The 14193-nt window shown below is 45.0% G+C and overlaps 1 protein-coding gene across 1 annotated transcript; it reads left to right on the forward strand.

Annotated features, from left to right (window-relative positions):
* Window positions 1–5769: 5769 nt before the first annotated feature.
* MUC21 (mucin 21, cell surface associated) lies at window positions 5770–10434 on the forward strand (the record flags this gene model as incomplete). The annotated part of the gene is made up of 3 exons (XM_079935287.1): window positions 5770–6030; window positions 8087–9599; window positions 10095–10434. The coding sequence occupies exons 1-3, from the start codon at window positions 5967–5969 to the stop codon at window positions 10432–10434; spliced, it is 1917 nt and encodes a 638-aa protein (XP_079791413.1). The 5' UTR covers window positions 5770–5966.
* Window positions 10435–14193: the final 3759 nt, after the last annotated feature.

The raw sequence follows: 14193 nt of genomic DNA on the forward strand, positions 1-14193 counted from the left end.
TCAGATCCTCTGATCCCTCCCTATGGCAAGAACAAAATGTGACTCACCAGCCATGAACAATCCTCTAATTGTTTAAGATAAACATGTAATAATAATAACTAGCATTTTATTAACTGTTTACTAGGTGCAAGGTCCAGAACTAAAAGTGCAAGAGAGCATTGTTTCTCCTTAACTCTGCTTAACCACCTTTGGGGCATGTACTCTTATTATCCCATTTTACAGGCTTGGACACTGGAGTCAGAGACTGAAGTAGCTTGCTGAAGATCACAGGGTGAGGTGGTGACAGAACTGGGGCTCTGATCCAAGTCTGCTTCACAGGAGAGCCTGTTCTCTTAGCCACAGTGTTTAAAGCTGGTTCTCCAACCTCTAGTTCTTAATGGGCCTTCCTTTATCTTAAAAAAAAAATTTGAAGTATAACTTATAAGAAGTACACAGATCTCAAGTGTACAGCTTGATTCATTTAAAAATGTGTACACACCCAAGTAACCACCATCCCGTTCAAAATATTGAACATTCCTATCATCTGAGTAGTTTCTGGTGTCCCCTCCCTGTCAATACCTGCCCAGTCAAAGGTAACTACTATTCTGACTTCTATTTTATGAACTTTCATAAGTTTCTTGTTTTTACCTTTCCTCATAGACATGCAACTTTCTTGGCTGATTAACTCAATGAAAGACTCCCTATTTCTGGGAGACTCTACTCTAGGTACAGGATGTGGATTTGCCAACGTACAGAGCAATTATCGCAGCAGTCACGTAGAGAGTATGCAAGTGCAATAATCAGGAAGTCTGGTTTCTCAGAGAAGTGAATAAATAAATAAATGAGAGGAAGAGAGACACACACAGAGAATGGACGAAAAGCGAAATTTTGTGATTTTTGACAATCCAAGTTTTAATGATCTGAAAGAAAAGGATTTAACTCTAAAAATATATTTTTTTCTCTTTTAGAATGACTCTTCTTTTCCCCTGATAAACAGAGCCATTTATAACCTCCATGGTCTGGACCTGGACTCAGGATTGGGCTCTGGAATGTTCTATAGCCTAGAAAATGAACTGGTTCATGGAAGAGCATATGGCTCTGGACACAGGGTAGGCCGTGGAGTGCACCATGAATTAAGCCACAGCCAAGGGGGTGGTTATGGCATGAATCCTGGCAGGAGTCATGGACATGGAGGATGCCATGACAAGAGCCATGAAGTAGATCACAGAAGAGGCTGCCAAGGAAGACATAGAGGAAGGGGGAGTATGGACATAGACTGGATAATGCAGGGCACTCTGGCAAAGGAAATATCGCAGAAGAAGGCGATCATGGAGGAGAAGGCAGTGGCCATAAAGAGGGTCAAGATGGGCTCCCAAAAGGTCTTTAGGGAATTGGCCATGGAGATGGTCATGAGCAAGGTAGAGATCATCGAGGGTTTGACCAACAGGGCAGCCAGAAAAACAGAGAGTGTTTCTGGAGGAGGCCTGCAGCCTCATCAGATTTGGACCTGAGCTCAAGTAAAGATTCTCCCTAAGCTTAACCATAGTTCAGAACCTCTTAGGAAGTCATAGTGACCAACTGCACAACAATTTCTCTTTGCTCTCCTAATGCACAAGTAATAACCTGTGCCCTTTCACTTTGGAATTCTTTTTTATTTCCTCATGACGCAGTGTGACCAGTAGGAAGAAGGAAGATATGATTACAGCCTTAAAAAGCACAGCTCATACTATTTGTGGTGGCAAGATGACTTGCTTCCTTGTTTATCTGTTTGAGCATTCTTTCCCCCCCTTTTCCCCTTTGTTACTGAGTGCTTGCTATGTGCTAAGCATTGTACTACGTAATTTTAAATGCACTATCATTTAACAATTTTGAAATTTGTAATCTTAAAACAATCTTTTGAGAATTTCTACTTTTCTGGCAACATAGTGGACAAGATGCATTAACCACCCCTCTTAATGAAAGCAACAAAAATTACTGGATAAAATATTGAAAAAAATCTTTGTAACTATATCAATCAGCTGGGTAGATAGTATCAACTAGCTGGGTAGATAGTAGGTAATATTTAGATCAACAACCAAGAGAAGGCAGAGACTCAGAGAGGCTGAAGGAGAGCTCTGAACCAGCTGTCACACTGAGGGCATTTGCCGTATCTGGTGGATTTAAGCTTACCTTCTCACAGCCTCTTAGCACTTAGGGTACAGGAGACAAAGTCCAGGACCTGCATAAGGGGTGGAGTCTAATAGGAGACTAAAGAAAGCTGAGACCTAAAAGGGTTAAGGTTTCAGTGGTTAAACTAGAATGAAATTGTATTGCCCACCTTGCACATTGGCGACTGAGACAAATGTCTGTCTCTAAACTTGACACTGAGTGGAGGGGAGTAAAAACCTCCCTTGAGAATTTGTAATTGCATAACATTCTTCATTTGGGTTTGTAGCTTCAAATCATACAAACTAGGTAGACAGAAAGCCATCTTTGACCTACACATGTCCTCCAGGTCTCCTTCATCTTTGGGAAGATTCTCCCTCCCCACTTCTTTGTCTCTTCCAAATGCTATATGACAAGTAAGGAGAAAATCACTGCAACGTGCTACTATTAAAATCTCAAAATACACTTGGCATCTATATATTTATGCTCTTCCTTTGTCCTTTATTGTTGCATGCTTATTATGCACCAAACACTGTGCTGTGCCTTTAAATACACGATCATTTATTTCTCAGAACAATCCAATGAGGACTTAAATTTCTGGCTCTATAATGGGCTAGGTGTCTTAAAATATGCTGAAAAACTAAAAATGGTGTACTAAAAATTCTTCTTAAAAGTATCATTGATTCAGCAGGACAGTAAGGAATGCTAAAAGTAAAGACTAAGTTAAGGTAGGAACCTAAGGAGGTAAGAGTACTCAAGCCAACTTTTGCCCAACCAGTGAATTTAAGCTTCAGGTAGCACAACCTCAGTCAGACCAACCCAGGTGAGGACTCTTGTAGTAGACCTTCACATAAATCTGAAACCTTCAGGGAGAGTGTAAACTAAAACCAAACCCACCCCGGGACTTCCCTGCTGGTACAGTGGCTAAGATTCCACGCTCCCAATACAGGGGGCCCAGGTTCAATCCCTGGTCAGGGAACTAGATCCCAAGTGCCGCAACTAAAGATTCTGCACATCACAATTAAAGATCCTGCATGCCACAACGAAGATCCCGCGTGCTGCAACTAAGACCTGGCGCAGCCAAATAAATATTAAAAAACACAAACAAAAACAAACCCACCCCTCCTCTAAGGAAATGCAAGCAAAATTGCCTGTCTCTAAACTCAGTGCAAGGGAAGGGAGGATGGGGGAAGTACCTCTTGAGAAATAACTTGTAACCACAATACTTTACATGGTTTGCAGCCCAAAATCATGTAACCTAGGTAATTCAAAAGAGCTCAAGCCTATAATTTAATTTAAAGGAATCTACAAGTGGTATTGCCTCCCTATGCTTGGCAAAAACATGCAAATTCACTGTGGAAGATCAGAACTCACCTTGGGTTTCAAAGGACTTATATAGATAATAACCCAAGAAAAATAAATTTACAGTCATAAATCTCAAATCACAAATGAGGCACCATGAGTGAAAGCCAGCAAGAAACAAAACAAAACAAATAGACAACAGGATCAGATCCGCAAAAACTATAGATATTGTCATAGCTTTATGGTTGTCTACTAATATCCATTATCCATCTTTGAAAATAGAATTCTCAAGTTTTAGTTGAGCACATGTCCACCCAGCAAAGGACTATATTTCCCAGTCTCTCTTGCAGCTTACTGTAGCTGTGTGACTATATTCTTATGGTGTGTTAGCAGATAGCAATAACTTCTCATGAAGTTAAAAAACAAGATAGAATTAACATACTTGATAATGTTAGGGTTTGAGCTGGGAGACAGGTAATAAGAATGAAAGAGTTCCAAGGTCCTTGTATTGTTTTGAAGGAGCATAAAGATATTAATTACATTTAGACTGATAAGTATGCATGTAAAATTTTTTTAGGATATCTCTAAAAGGTGAAATCTGGATTTGAATTCAGGACCTCTGCCTCCAATTAATTCTAGAGGGAAGAAAAGTTTTCTTTCTTAGAGTGCTATTGGCTTTACAGCCACAGATTAGGATTGCTGGGAGTTCAAGACCCCATCTGTCACTGACTGGCCCCTCACACCTCAACCTCAGGAACCACCCATTGCAGCCGCTAGGCATGTAAGCCTTTCTTAGCACACTCTGTCCCTCCGGACTCTCAGACTGACTTATTCCAAGCTCCGTCATGCCTCCAGCCACCTCCTGCTTGCAGCTTCTTTCTAGCAGGTCTTACATGTCGGGGATACCCATTCACCTATAAATAAACTACCTGAGATGTCGTTTCTTCCACGAAGCTTCTCCTCATTGACAGGGAATGGAGACAGCTGACTTCGGTCATACAGACTATGCACTGGAACTCCCTTCAATCCCACTCCCCTTACCCTGGTCACAAGAAGCTTTCCCCATAAACTCCCCAACCCTCCACTCATTTGGGTCTCTTCAGTCATGCTCATTTAGCTGACTGTGTGTCCTTTCTGCTGCTATATCTGCATCCAGACCCAACTCGAAGTTCCTAGAGGACTTGGACTAAGTAAGTATCTCCCTCCCCCAACAGACCTGAAGTCTCCTAATGTGGTGCCCGTGGTATACCTTGCTGAGAGATGTTTCATTAAGGCTGATGAGAAGGAACATCTGAAGGATCTCAGGGAAGAAAAGGTCCTATGAATTACTCCGAAAACAAACAAGACAGGAACCCCTATGGTTGAGAATCAAAAGGTGGCCCTTGTGGGAGTGGGGGAGGGAAGGATTGGGACTTTGGGATTAGCAGATGCAAACTATTATATATAAGATGGATAAACAACAAAGTCCTACTGTATAGCACAGGGAACTATATTCAATATCCTGTGATAAACCATAATGGAAAAGAATATGAAAAAGAATATATATATAACTGAATCACTTTGCTGTGCAGCAGAAAGGAACACAACATTGTAAATCAAGTATACTTCAATAAAATTTTTTAAAAGGGGGGCCCTATACCACCGCTTTACCTGCTATGAGTGTGACAGGTGGCTTGTTCCTGCATATTCAACACTCTCCCCCACCCTCATCCCCCATGTGCCAGAGACCCCAAAGATGGCTACACTACCCATGGATCTCTCTTTTCCTGTTCAGTCATTGTGCATTGTTGAGTGTCTACTGCATGCTCAGCAATATACCGTCTGTCTTCTGCCCATATCCCAGGAGCCCAGATCCCTAGTTACTGCTCTCTTTGAGGTCTCTTTTTCTTTTTTTCTTTTTTTTTTGATTTAAAGATGTCAGGTCCTACCCTTCAGCTCAGTCTATTAGGGCTTCTTCCATACTAAAAGCAGGCACACAGGACTTCCTGACCAGGAAACAAAGTCTTGAACTGGAACAGGTTTCTGGCCCTATTTTTGCCTCAAGGGTGGGTCTCTTCCACTCTGACAACCTTGATCCCCTTATCACATTCTACTTCCTGCTCAAACCCATCCCAGTGCCCTGCCTAGTATGATCATGTCATTCTCCTTTCTCACCTTCCTGTTGAACCCCAGTCTATTCCTTCCCAGGCTCATTATTGTTTTGTTACCTGCTCATAGTTGGCAGAAGAAGAAGGCAACTTCCCAACCCCTCCCTTTTATGAAGCTATAAAGGCTCCTGCAGCTCTTCCATGATAAAGAAAGAGGCAACAACATTGTGTGGAAGAAGCTCAAGAAGCCCAGGCATCCAGTCTCCCACCCTGCTAGGCTCCAGATTCTTTCCAAGAACACATACGTAGGAGAACCAAGCTCCTGGAAGCTCCAGCCTTTACCTCTTCACCTTGAACTCTCCTTTCTCAAGAATATTGTTCTTTGCCTTCTAGGTCTTGGCCACATTTGGGATCCAAGCGTCTTTTTTACCAGCCACAAAGAGGCAGATCAAGATGCAGAAAAGAAACATTTGCCTTATGTACTGGTTGCTGTTGCATCTCCTACTTTTGGAATATGGTGAGTGCTTTTCTTTAAAGGTGGATGGTCTGTGAACTTTTGAGGGATTGTGGGAGATGATGACCGGCACTAGGAATAACTGGTTCTCTGCCATAGAGTGAGGGTCATCATTTCACCCCAATCGCTTCAGTCTAATAAGGTATCACCTGGGAGGCAGTCAGAGCACAGTGGTTAAAACTGTGGACTCTGGTCTCCAATTGCCTACGTTTGAATCATGGCTCCATCTGTTACTGGTACACTTTGGGTGAGTTAACTTCTCTGTGCCTCCATTTCTGCATCTATAAAATGGTAATAACCGTTGAGATATGGCTGGGGTTTAAATATTAATAACAAGAAGAGTTGACTGTTATTTTAAAATATCACTCTTCTATATTATAAAATCTTAATTTTTCTCGTGTCCTTAACCCCTATTCCACAATCAGCCTCAGTCAGCCTCAGGCCAAGGAGAAAAGGATTTAAGTCAAAACTAACTCCCACTCTGCTCCGCACCTCTGACACTCTATTAAACACTCCTCGGGCCATCTCCTATTGTGCAACTAGGAAGCATGACTTCTTAGAGAATTCTTTTTCTTTTTGGGGGGCGCAGTGCCACACGGCTTGCACAATCTCAATTCCCCAACCAGGGATTGAACCCGGGCCACGACAGTGAAAGTGCCAAATCCTAGCCATTAGGCCATCAGGGTACTTCCCCGAGAATTCATCATTTTGAATCAAAATTAGCCCTCATAGAATTTTTTTTTTTTTTTTTGTGGCACGTGGGCCTCTCACTGTTGTGGTCTCTCTCGTTGCGGAGCACAGGCTCCGGACACGCAGGCTCAGCGGCCATGGCTCATGGCTCACAGGCCCAGCTGCAGCATGTGGGATCTTCCTGGACTGGGGCATGAACCCGTGTCCCCTGCATCGGCAGGCGGACTCTCAACCACGGCGCCACCAGGGAAGCCCCACCCTCATACAATTTTGACTCAACTATTCTATTCTCCAAAACTTCTCAAATCAAATCCACTCCCTCTTTCACATCACCCCTACTGTTGTTCATCTCAGTTTCTTATTTAGTTTTACTCATGATTCTAACCTTAACTCCAATTTGTACCCCATTGCAGAGTTTAGGGGGCCTTCCCCAAAATAGAGCTAAACTCTAATACTATGTTAGTTCAAATAAGCTACACACGTGTGTGGTGAGGTGCTAGGCGCTCATGTCCAAATTAATAGTAAAATGAGCCACAAATGAGATAAATTTTGTTTATCTGGGGAGGCTAAGCATCTTTGTCCTTCAAGGTAGTGAGAGGCAAAAAATAGGCACAACCTTAACTCTAGCTGAGCCTTCAAGAAGGGGGAAATGCTTCCCTATACCTGTAGATCTTGGTTTGCAGACCTTAATCCTGGGAGATCTTCTATATTTAAGTTACATATAACTTGCTCTTTTCTAACCTTTGCCTTGTAATCAGGAGCCCGTGGAACTTTAATGCATATGTAATCACCCAGATACCTAGGCCTATCTCAGACTCTGATTCATTTAGTCTGGAGTTGTTTGCCTAGAAATCTTTATTTTCAACAAGGTCCCCAGATAATTCTAATATAGGTGTTTTCTGAATAACACTCAGAAATATTTTCCAAGAAAGAAGAAATACCACTTTAATAATGAATTAATCAATATACACTAGTTTCACCTGGGTTCTACAACTCCTTTATAATACTTTTTATCTGTGTTGAATATTGTACAGCAGATGATGGAATAAGCTTACTATCAGTGAAATTAGGTCATGTAACCCTGGTGTTGGGGGTGGATGTGGAGGGTGACTTAGCATGGTAGCTAAAAGTGCAGATTCAATGGCCTGGGTTCAAATTCCTGTTCTACTACTTACTAGCTGTACAAACTTGGGCAAGTGTCAACATTTCTAAGCCTCAATTTTTTCATCTTAGCTGTTGATAATAATAATATCTATTTCATTGGGCTGTAGTGAGCGTTAAATAGAATTATCCATGTAATGAGTTTAACCAACCATTGAACAGAAAGTAGATATGCTCAATATATGTCATCATCTATGATTATCATTAGGCATAACCTCCGTTAGTGGGAGCACACCTAGCCCAACTTCCAGTGAACCCACCACAGCCAACACTGGATCCAGCGCAACCTCCAGTGGGACTAGGACAGCCTCCAACACTATAGCCAGCACGACCTATGGTGGTACCAGCACAGCCACCAACTCTGGATCTCAAGTGACCTCCAGTGGATCCAGCACAACCTCCAATACTGAAACCAGCATGACCTCTGGAGGGACCAGCGCAACTTCCAATACTGGATCCAGCCTGACCTCTGGAGGAACCAGCACACCTGTCAACACTGGATCCAGCGCAACCTCTGGGGGGACCAGTACAGCCTCCAATACTGGATCCAGCCTGACCTCTGGAGGGAGCAGCGCAACCTCCAACACTGGATCCAGCACAACCCCTGGGGGGACCAGCACAGCCTCCAATACTGGATCCAGCATGACCTCTGGAGGGACCAGCACAACCTCCAATACTGGATCTAGCCTGACCTCTGGAGGAACCAGCACACCTGTCAACACTGGATCCAGCACAACCTCCAGTGGGACTAGGACAGCCTCCAACACTATAGCCAGCACGACCTATGGTGGTACCAGCACAGCCACCAACTCTGGATCCCAAGTGACCTCCGGTGGATCCAGCACAACCTCCAATACTGAAACCAGCATGACCTCTGGAGGGACCAGCACACCTGTCAACACTGGATCCAGTGCAACCTCCAGTGGGACTAGGACAGCCTCCAACACTATAGCCAGCACGACCTATGGTGGTACCAGCACAGCCACCAACTCTGGATCCCAAGTGACCTCCAGTGGATCCAGCACAACCTCCAATACTGAAACCAGCATGACCTCTGGAGGGACCAGCGCAACTTCCAATACTGGATCCAGCCTGACCTCTGGAGGAACCAGCACACCTGTCAACACTGGATCCAGTGCAACCTCTGGGGGGACCAGCACAGCCTCCAATACTGGATCCAGCCTGACCTCTGGAGGGAGCAGCGCAACCTCCAACACTGGATCCAGCACAACCCCTGGGGGGACCAGCACAGCCTCCAATACTGGATCCAGCCTGACCTCTGGAGGAACCAGCACACCTGTCAACACTGGATCCAGCGCAACCTCTGGGGGGACCAGCACAGCCTCCAATACTGGATCCAGCCTGACCTCTGGAGGGAGCAGCGCAACCTCCAACACTGGATCCAGCACAACCCCTGGGGGGACCAGCACAGCCTCCAATACTGGATCCAGCCTGACCTCTGGAGGAACCAGCACACCTGTCAACACTGGATCCAGCGCAACCTCTGGGGGGACCAGCACAGCCTCCAATACTGGATCCAGCCTGACCTCTGGAGGGAGCAGCGCAACCTCCAACACTGGATCCAGCACAACCCCTGGGGGGACCAGCACAGCCTCCAATACTGGATCCAGCCTGACCTCTGGAGGGAGCAGCGCAACCTCCAACACTGGATCCAGCACAACCCCTGGGGGGACCAGCACAGCCTCCAATACTGGATCCAGCCTGACCTCTGGAGGAACCAGCACACCTGTCAACACTGGATCCAGCGCAACCTCTGGGGGGACCAGCACAGCCTCCAATACTGGATCCAGCCTGACCTCTGGAGGGAGCAGCGCAACCTCCAACACTGGATCCAGCACAACCCCTGGGGGGACCAGCACAGCCTCCAATACTGGATCCAGCATGACCTCTGGAGGGACCAGCACAACCTCCAATACTGGATCTAGCCTGACCTCTGGAGGGACCAGCACACCTGTCAACACTGGATCCAGCACAACCTCCAGTGGGACTAGGACAGCCTCCAACACTATAGCCAGCACGACCTATGGTGGTACCAGCACAGCCACCAACTCTGGATCCCAAGTGACCTCCGGTGGATCCAGCACAACCTCCAATACTGGATCCAGCCTGACCTCTGGAGGGACCAGCGCAACCTCCAAGACTGGATCCAGCACAACCCCTGGGGGGACCAGTACAGCCTTCAATACTGGATCCAGCGTGACCTCTGGTGAGACCAGCACACCTGCCAATATTGGTTCCAGTATGACCTCCAGTGAGACCAGCATAACCTCCAGTACTGGATCCAGCACAACCTCCAGTGGGACCACCACGGCCTCCAACACTGCACCCAGTGCAACTACAGGAGGCTCTGGTACACCCTTGACAACTGGAATAATCACAACTTCCAACAGTACTAGCACAAGTGCTGGAACTACAGTGACTGAAGGGCCCATTGGGTCCCTGAAGCCATGGGAAATCTTCCTCATCTCTCTGGTCTCGGTTACAGTGGCTGTGGGATTCTTTGTTGGGCTCTACTTCTGTGTGGTGAGTGCCTAATATATAGGAAATTGCCTGGGGGGAAGGAATAGGGAACATAGGGAAATAAGGTATGAATAGTAGGGCCACCAAGTTAGGGATGAGTAGGGAGGAAAGAAAAATCAGGAGAAAGTTACGAAAGAGACATAGCAAGTTAGAACCAGAGGAGCCAATCAATGTGCAGAGGAAGCTATTGACTTGTGGGAAAGGGGAGCAAAAGAAGAAATAAAGACTGGTGGAAGGACTGCTGAATGAGGGAAATGGTTTAAAGGGGGAGAAGATTCCAGAAGGAGTCCCTGGTGAAGGCTTCTCGGGAGTGGAGCAGAATCCAATTCTGAAATGATTCTGCCTTCTTTTTCTAGAGAAACTCCCTGTCCCTGAGAAATGTCTTTGACACAGCTGTCTATCCACTCCATGGCCCAAACCTCGGCCCAGGCCCTGGAGGGAATCACACAGTCCACCACCGGTCTAGGTGGAGCCCTAATGGATTCTGGAGGAGACCGGTATCCTCAGTGGCCATGGAGCTGAGAGAGAGCCACAATGGGCTCTAAGTGGCTGCTGAAGCCAGAGAGCCACATTTCTCACAGAGGAAGCCAGCCTGGGGGACCAGAGATCTGAGTGTCCTTTCATTCGTCCCCAGGAGTCCCCTCCCAGCTTTGTTTGGGTCTCTGCCAGTATTGGGAAAGACACTTCCTCCCTCTCTCTTGCTTTTGCCAGACATTGGAAAGAGGAGACTCTGCTGGTCATTTAGCTAAGAAATAAACACATACAAACTGTATCACAGAGAGAACCTGTGTGTGCACACGAGTGGTGTCTGCTGCGCCGAGTTGAATTTCCCGGTTGTATGAGAGAACCCCATGCTAGAATCCACTTGGCATTCAGAACCTCCACAGTAAAATCCAGAGACGTCATCCATATCTGTCCCCTTTTTCTAATGCTTCTTGCCCCAAGCAGGAACCCTGTGCCCCCAAGAATCTCCCAGACTGAGAGGGGAATTGAATTGGGAGAGATGAGAAGGGAGGGCAGGTGCCCAGATCCTACAGGCTCATGGATTAAGCCTGTGGTAGGTAGAGATTACGTTGTAGCACATGCAGAACCCAGAGCATGACAGGAGGAGGTATGCTGTTGGGTGGGGGGAGGGGCGGGGAGGGAGGTCACTCAAAGCCACAGTTTCCAGGCCGTTTACATTTGCTCTAGACCTGGGTTACTTGTAAGAATGAAGGTGTTGGTTGATAACTCTCACTCTCAGTGCTGCCTTTGGAAGCAGAGAGAAAGTGCTTCCTGTTTTTATCAAGGGAAACACTTCCTAGCCTGCTAAGATTTCCTTTCAAGAGGGTCATGGCAGAGACACCTGGGGTAAAGCCTGAGATTCTCATGAATTCCCCTCCCACAAAGGCTGCACATACCCCTTTCATGGTCTAGGATAGAAGGCTCTCTGATCCTACAGGTCTTGGAGGACAGAGGCGAGCTGCTTTGAAAGGCTGGGTTGCTCTGAATCCATGAGGCCAGTGACACGACTTCCACCGGGGACAGAGGCCTCAGGAGAGAATTAGCAGGTTGTTGGTGGGTTCACCCCAACTCACAGCAGTGGAAACTGCTCTGCCTTCCACCATTCATTGGGTTTCTCAAGTGTCAGCAAACCAGACGGTTGATCCTAGTCAGTGAGGCCATGCTGAGCCATGTACAGGCCCATCATCATCATCATCATTATCTTACCTACAGGGATCCAGCAACCGGAAAGAGAAGCTGAGTTGAACCCCCTAGAAAGTTGCCTCCCACTGGTGTGAACTGTAGAAAGCATAATGTGAAAAACGTGAAAATAAAGCAAGGGAGTCCATTTAGATAATTTTAAAATGTAAAACATGCATTTTCAAGTTTAAAATTGTAATAGATAAATTCAAAGATGCTGGTTGAGAATAAAGTTAGTTATTTAGAAGAGCAAGTGGAGAAAGTAGCTCAATTAGATACAACAAACCAGAGATGAAAATCACTGACATAGAGAATAGAAGACACTTGGAGGATTGATTCAGGAGGACTAACAAACAAGTAGTAAGATTCAGAACAGAGAAAAAAGGAAGAGATAGACCAGAGGAAGTAAAAGAACAACAGGGAAGAAAGATTTTAGTCTGCAAGTTGAAAGGGCTTATTAATAACAACTCTGTAAATATACTAAACCCCATTAACATCTATTTTAAACAGGAGAATATGCTATATAAATTATATCTCAATAAAGCTGTAAAAATATTAGTACCCAGCAGGCATATCATGTAAATAAAAATTTTGAATTCCAAAGATAAACAGCAATGGGCACTTTGAGACAGTGGGAGATGAAAAGAGATGAAACCACGGTGAGTAAGTAATTCAGCTTGTGGTTAATTGACATGGTTACACTGTGAACATCTCGCTACTCCCAGAAACTGGAGTGTGTACATAGAGTTAGGAAGCATCATGACTCAACTTTTATCATGGGATCTGCTTACATGGATGAAACATGTTTTAACCCAACAAAGCCCCATCTCACCAAGGAAGTTTGACCCAAGCAGAGGTCTAGGAAGTTGACAGGATTAAGCGCTTTTGCACTGTTGGCCTAGTGCAATGATCTTTAAATGGAGTCTGCCCATACCCTTGGAGGTATATGAAGACTTTCTAAAGAGTATTATGCAGGTGTGGGATATCTTATGGGAATCATCTTCCAGAACTTCAACCTCGATAGGTATTTTGTGGCTGTGGTCAAAGCATCTGCTAGTTATACTTTTCTAGCTTTCCTTCTATAGCCACCCACCCACCTTTTACATTCTAGCTCCTATATTATTATGGTGGATTTCCCTAGGTGCAAAAAATTCCAGGGTGCAAATAAAGGGATAACTCAAAATCTCTTCTAATTTAGTCATTGTATACCCAGAGTAGGGCTTCATGTTTTCCCTTGCCTCACATAAATTCCTATTAGGGGCTAAAAGAAGTGTAATAAATGGGGAATTTTTGGACATGTTAAGATGTTATTTATTCAGATATATTGTAGAGTGAGGTAGCAGGGGTGATAAAGATTTCTGCTTAACAATCTCTTCTCTTTCATCTCCTGTCAAAGAATACATCCTTCTGGGGGGAGCAACTCATGAAAGCAGAGCTGTCATCAGTATGCTGTCATCAGTATGAAATAATAAGAGTGGCAGTCCCTCGTTTAACCCAGGAGAAAACCCTATAGCAAACCCTATAGAAAACCCTTATCTGTCTGTCTACCTATTTTAGAATATTCAAGATTTGTAAAAACTTTGCTGGGAAATAGCAACTTACTATGAAGCACGCGTCCCTGGCTTATACACCGTTCTCCATAAGGAGAAACTCTGTCTCATTCAAGAGTTTCCTGGTTTAGATCACAGTTGGATATTTTGCATGATTTTCAAGGAGGAAGACATTATAAGTTGTACATTTACTTCCTGATTAATGTTATATCTTTTTTAAAAACTATTTATTTATTTGTGCTGGGTCTTTAGTTGTGGCAGGCGGGCTCATTAATTGTGGCTTGCCGGCTCTTAATTGTGGCATGCGAACTCTTAGTTGTAGCATGCATGTGGGATCTAGTTCCCTGATGAGGGAACGAACCCGGCCCCGCTGCACTGGGAGGGCAGAATCTTAACCACTGTGCCGCCAGGGAAGTCCCTAATGTTTTATCTTAAGACGAAAGGAAGATCCAGAAGCTGTACAGCATACCTGCTAAGAGCACAGATTGAAGAACTAGAATTTCCGGTTTTAAATCTAAGCTCAGCGTGGCCTCCCACAAAT

Source organism: Stenella coeruleoalba (assembly GCF_951394435.1).
Source record: "Stenella coeruleoalba genome assembly, chromosome: 10".
In the NCBI taxonomy this organism is placed as follows: domain Eukaryota; kingdom Metazoa; phylum Chordata; class Mammalia; order Artiodactyla; family Delphinidae; genus Stenella; species Stenella coeruleoalba.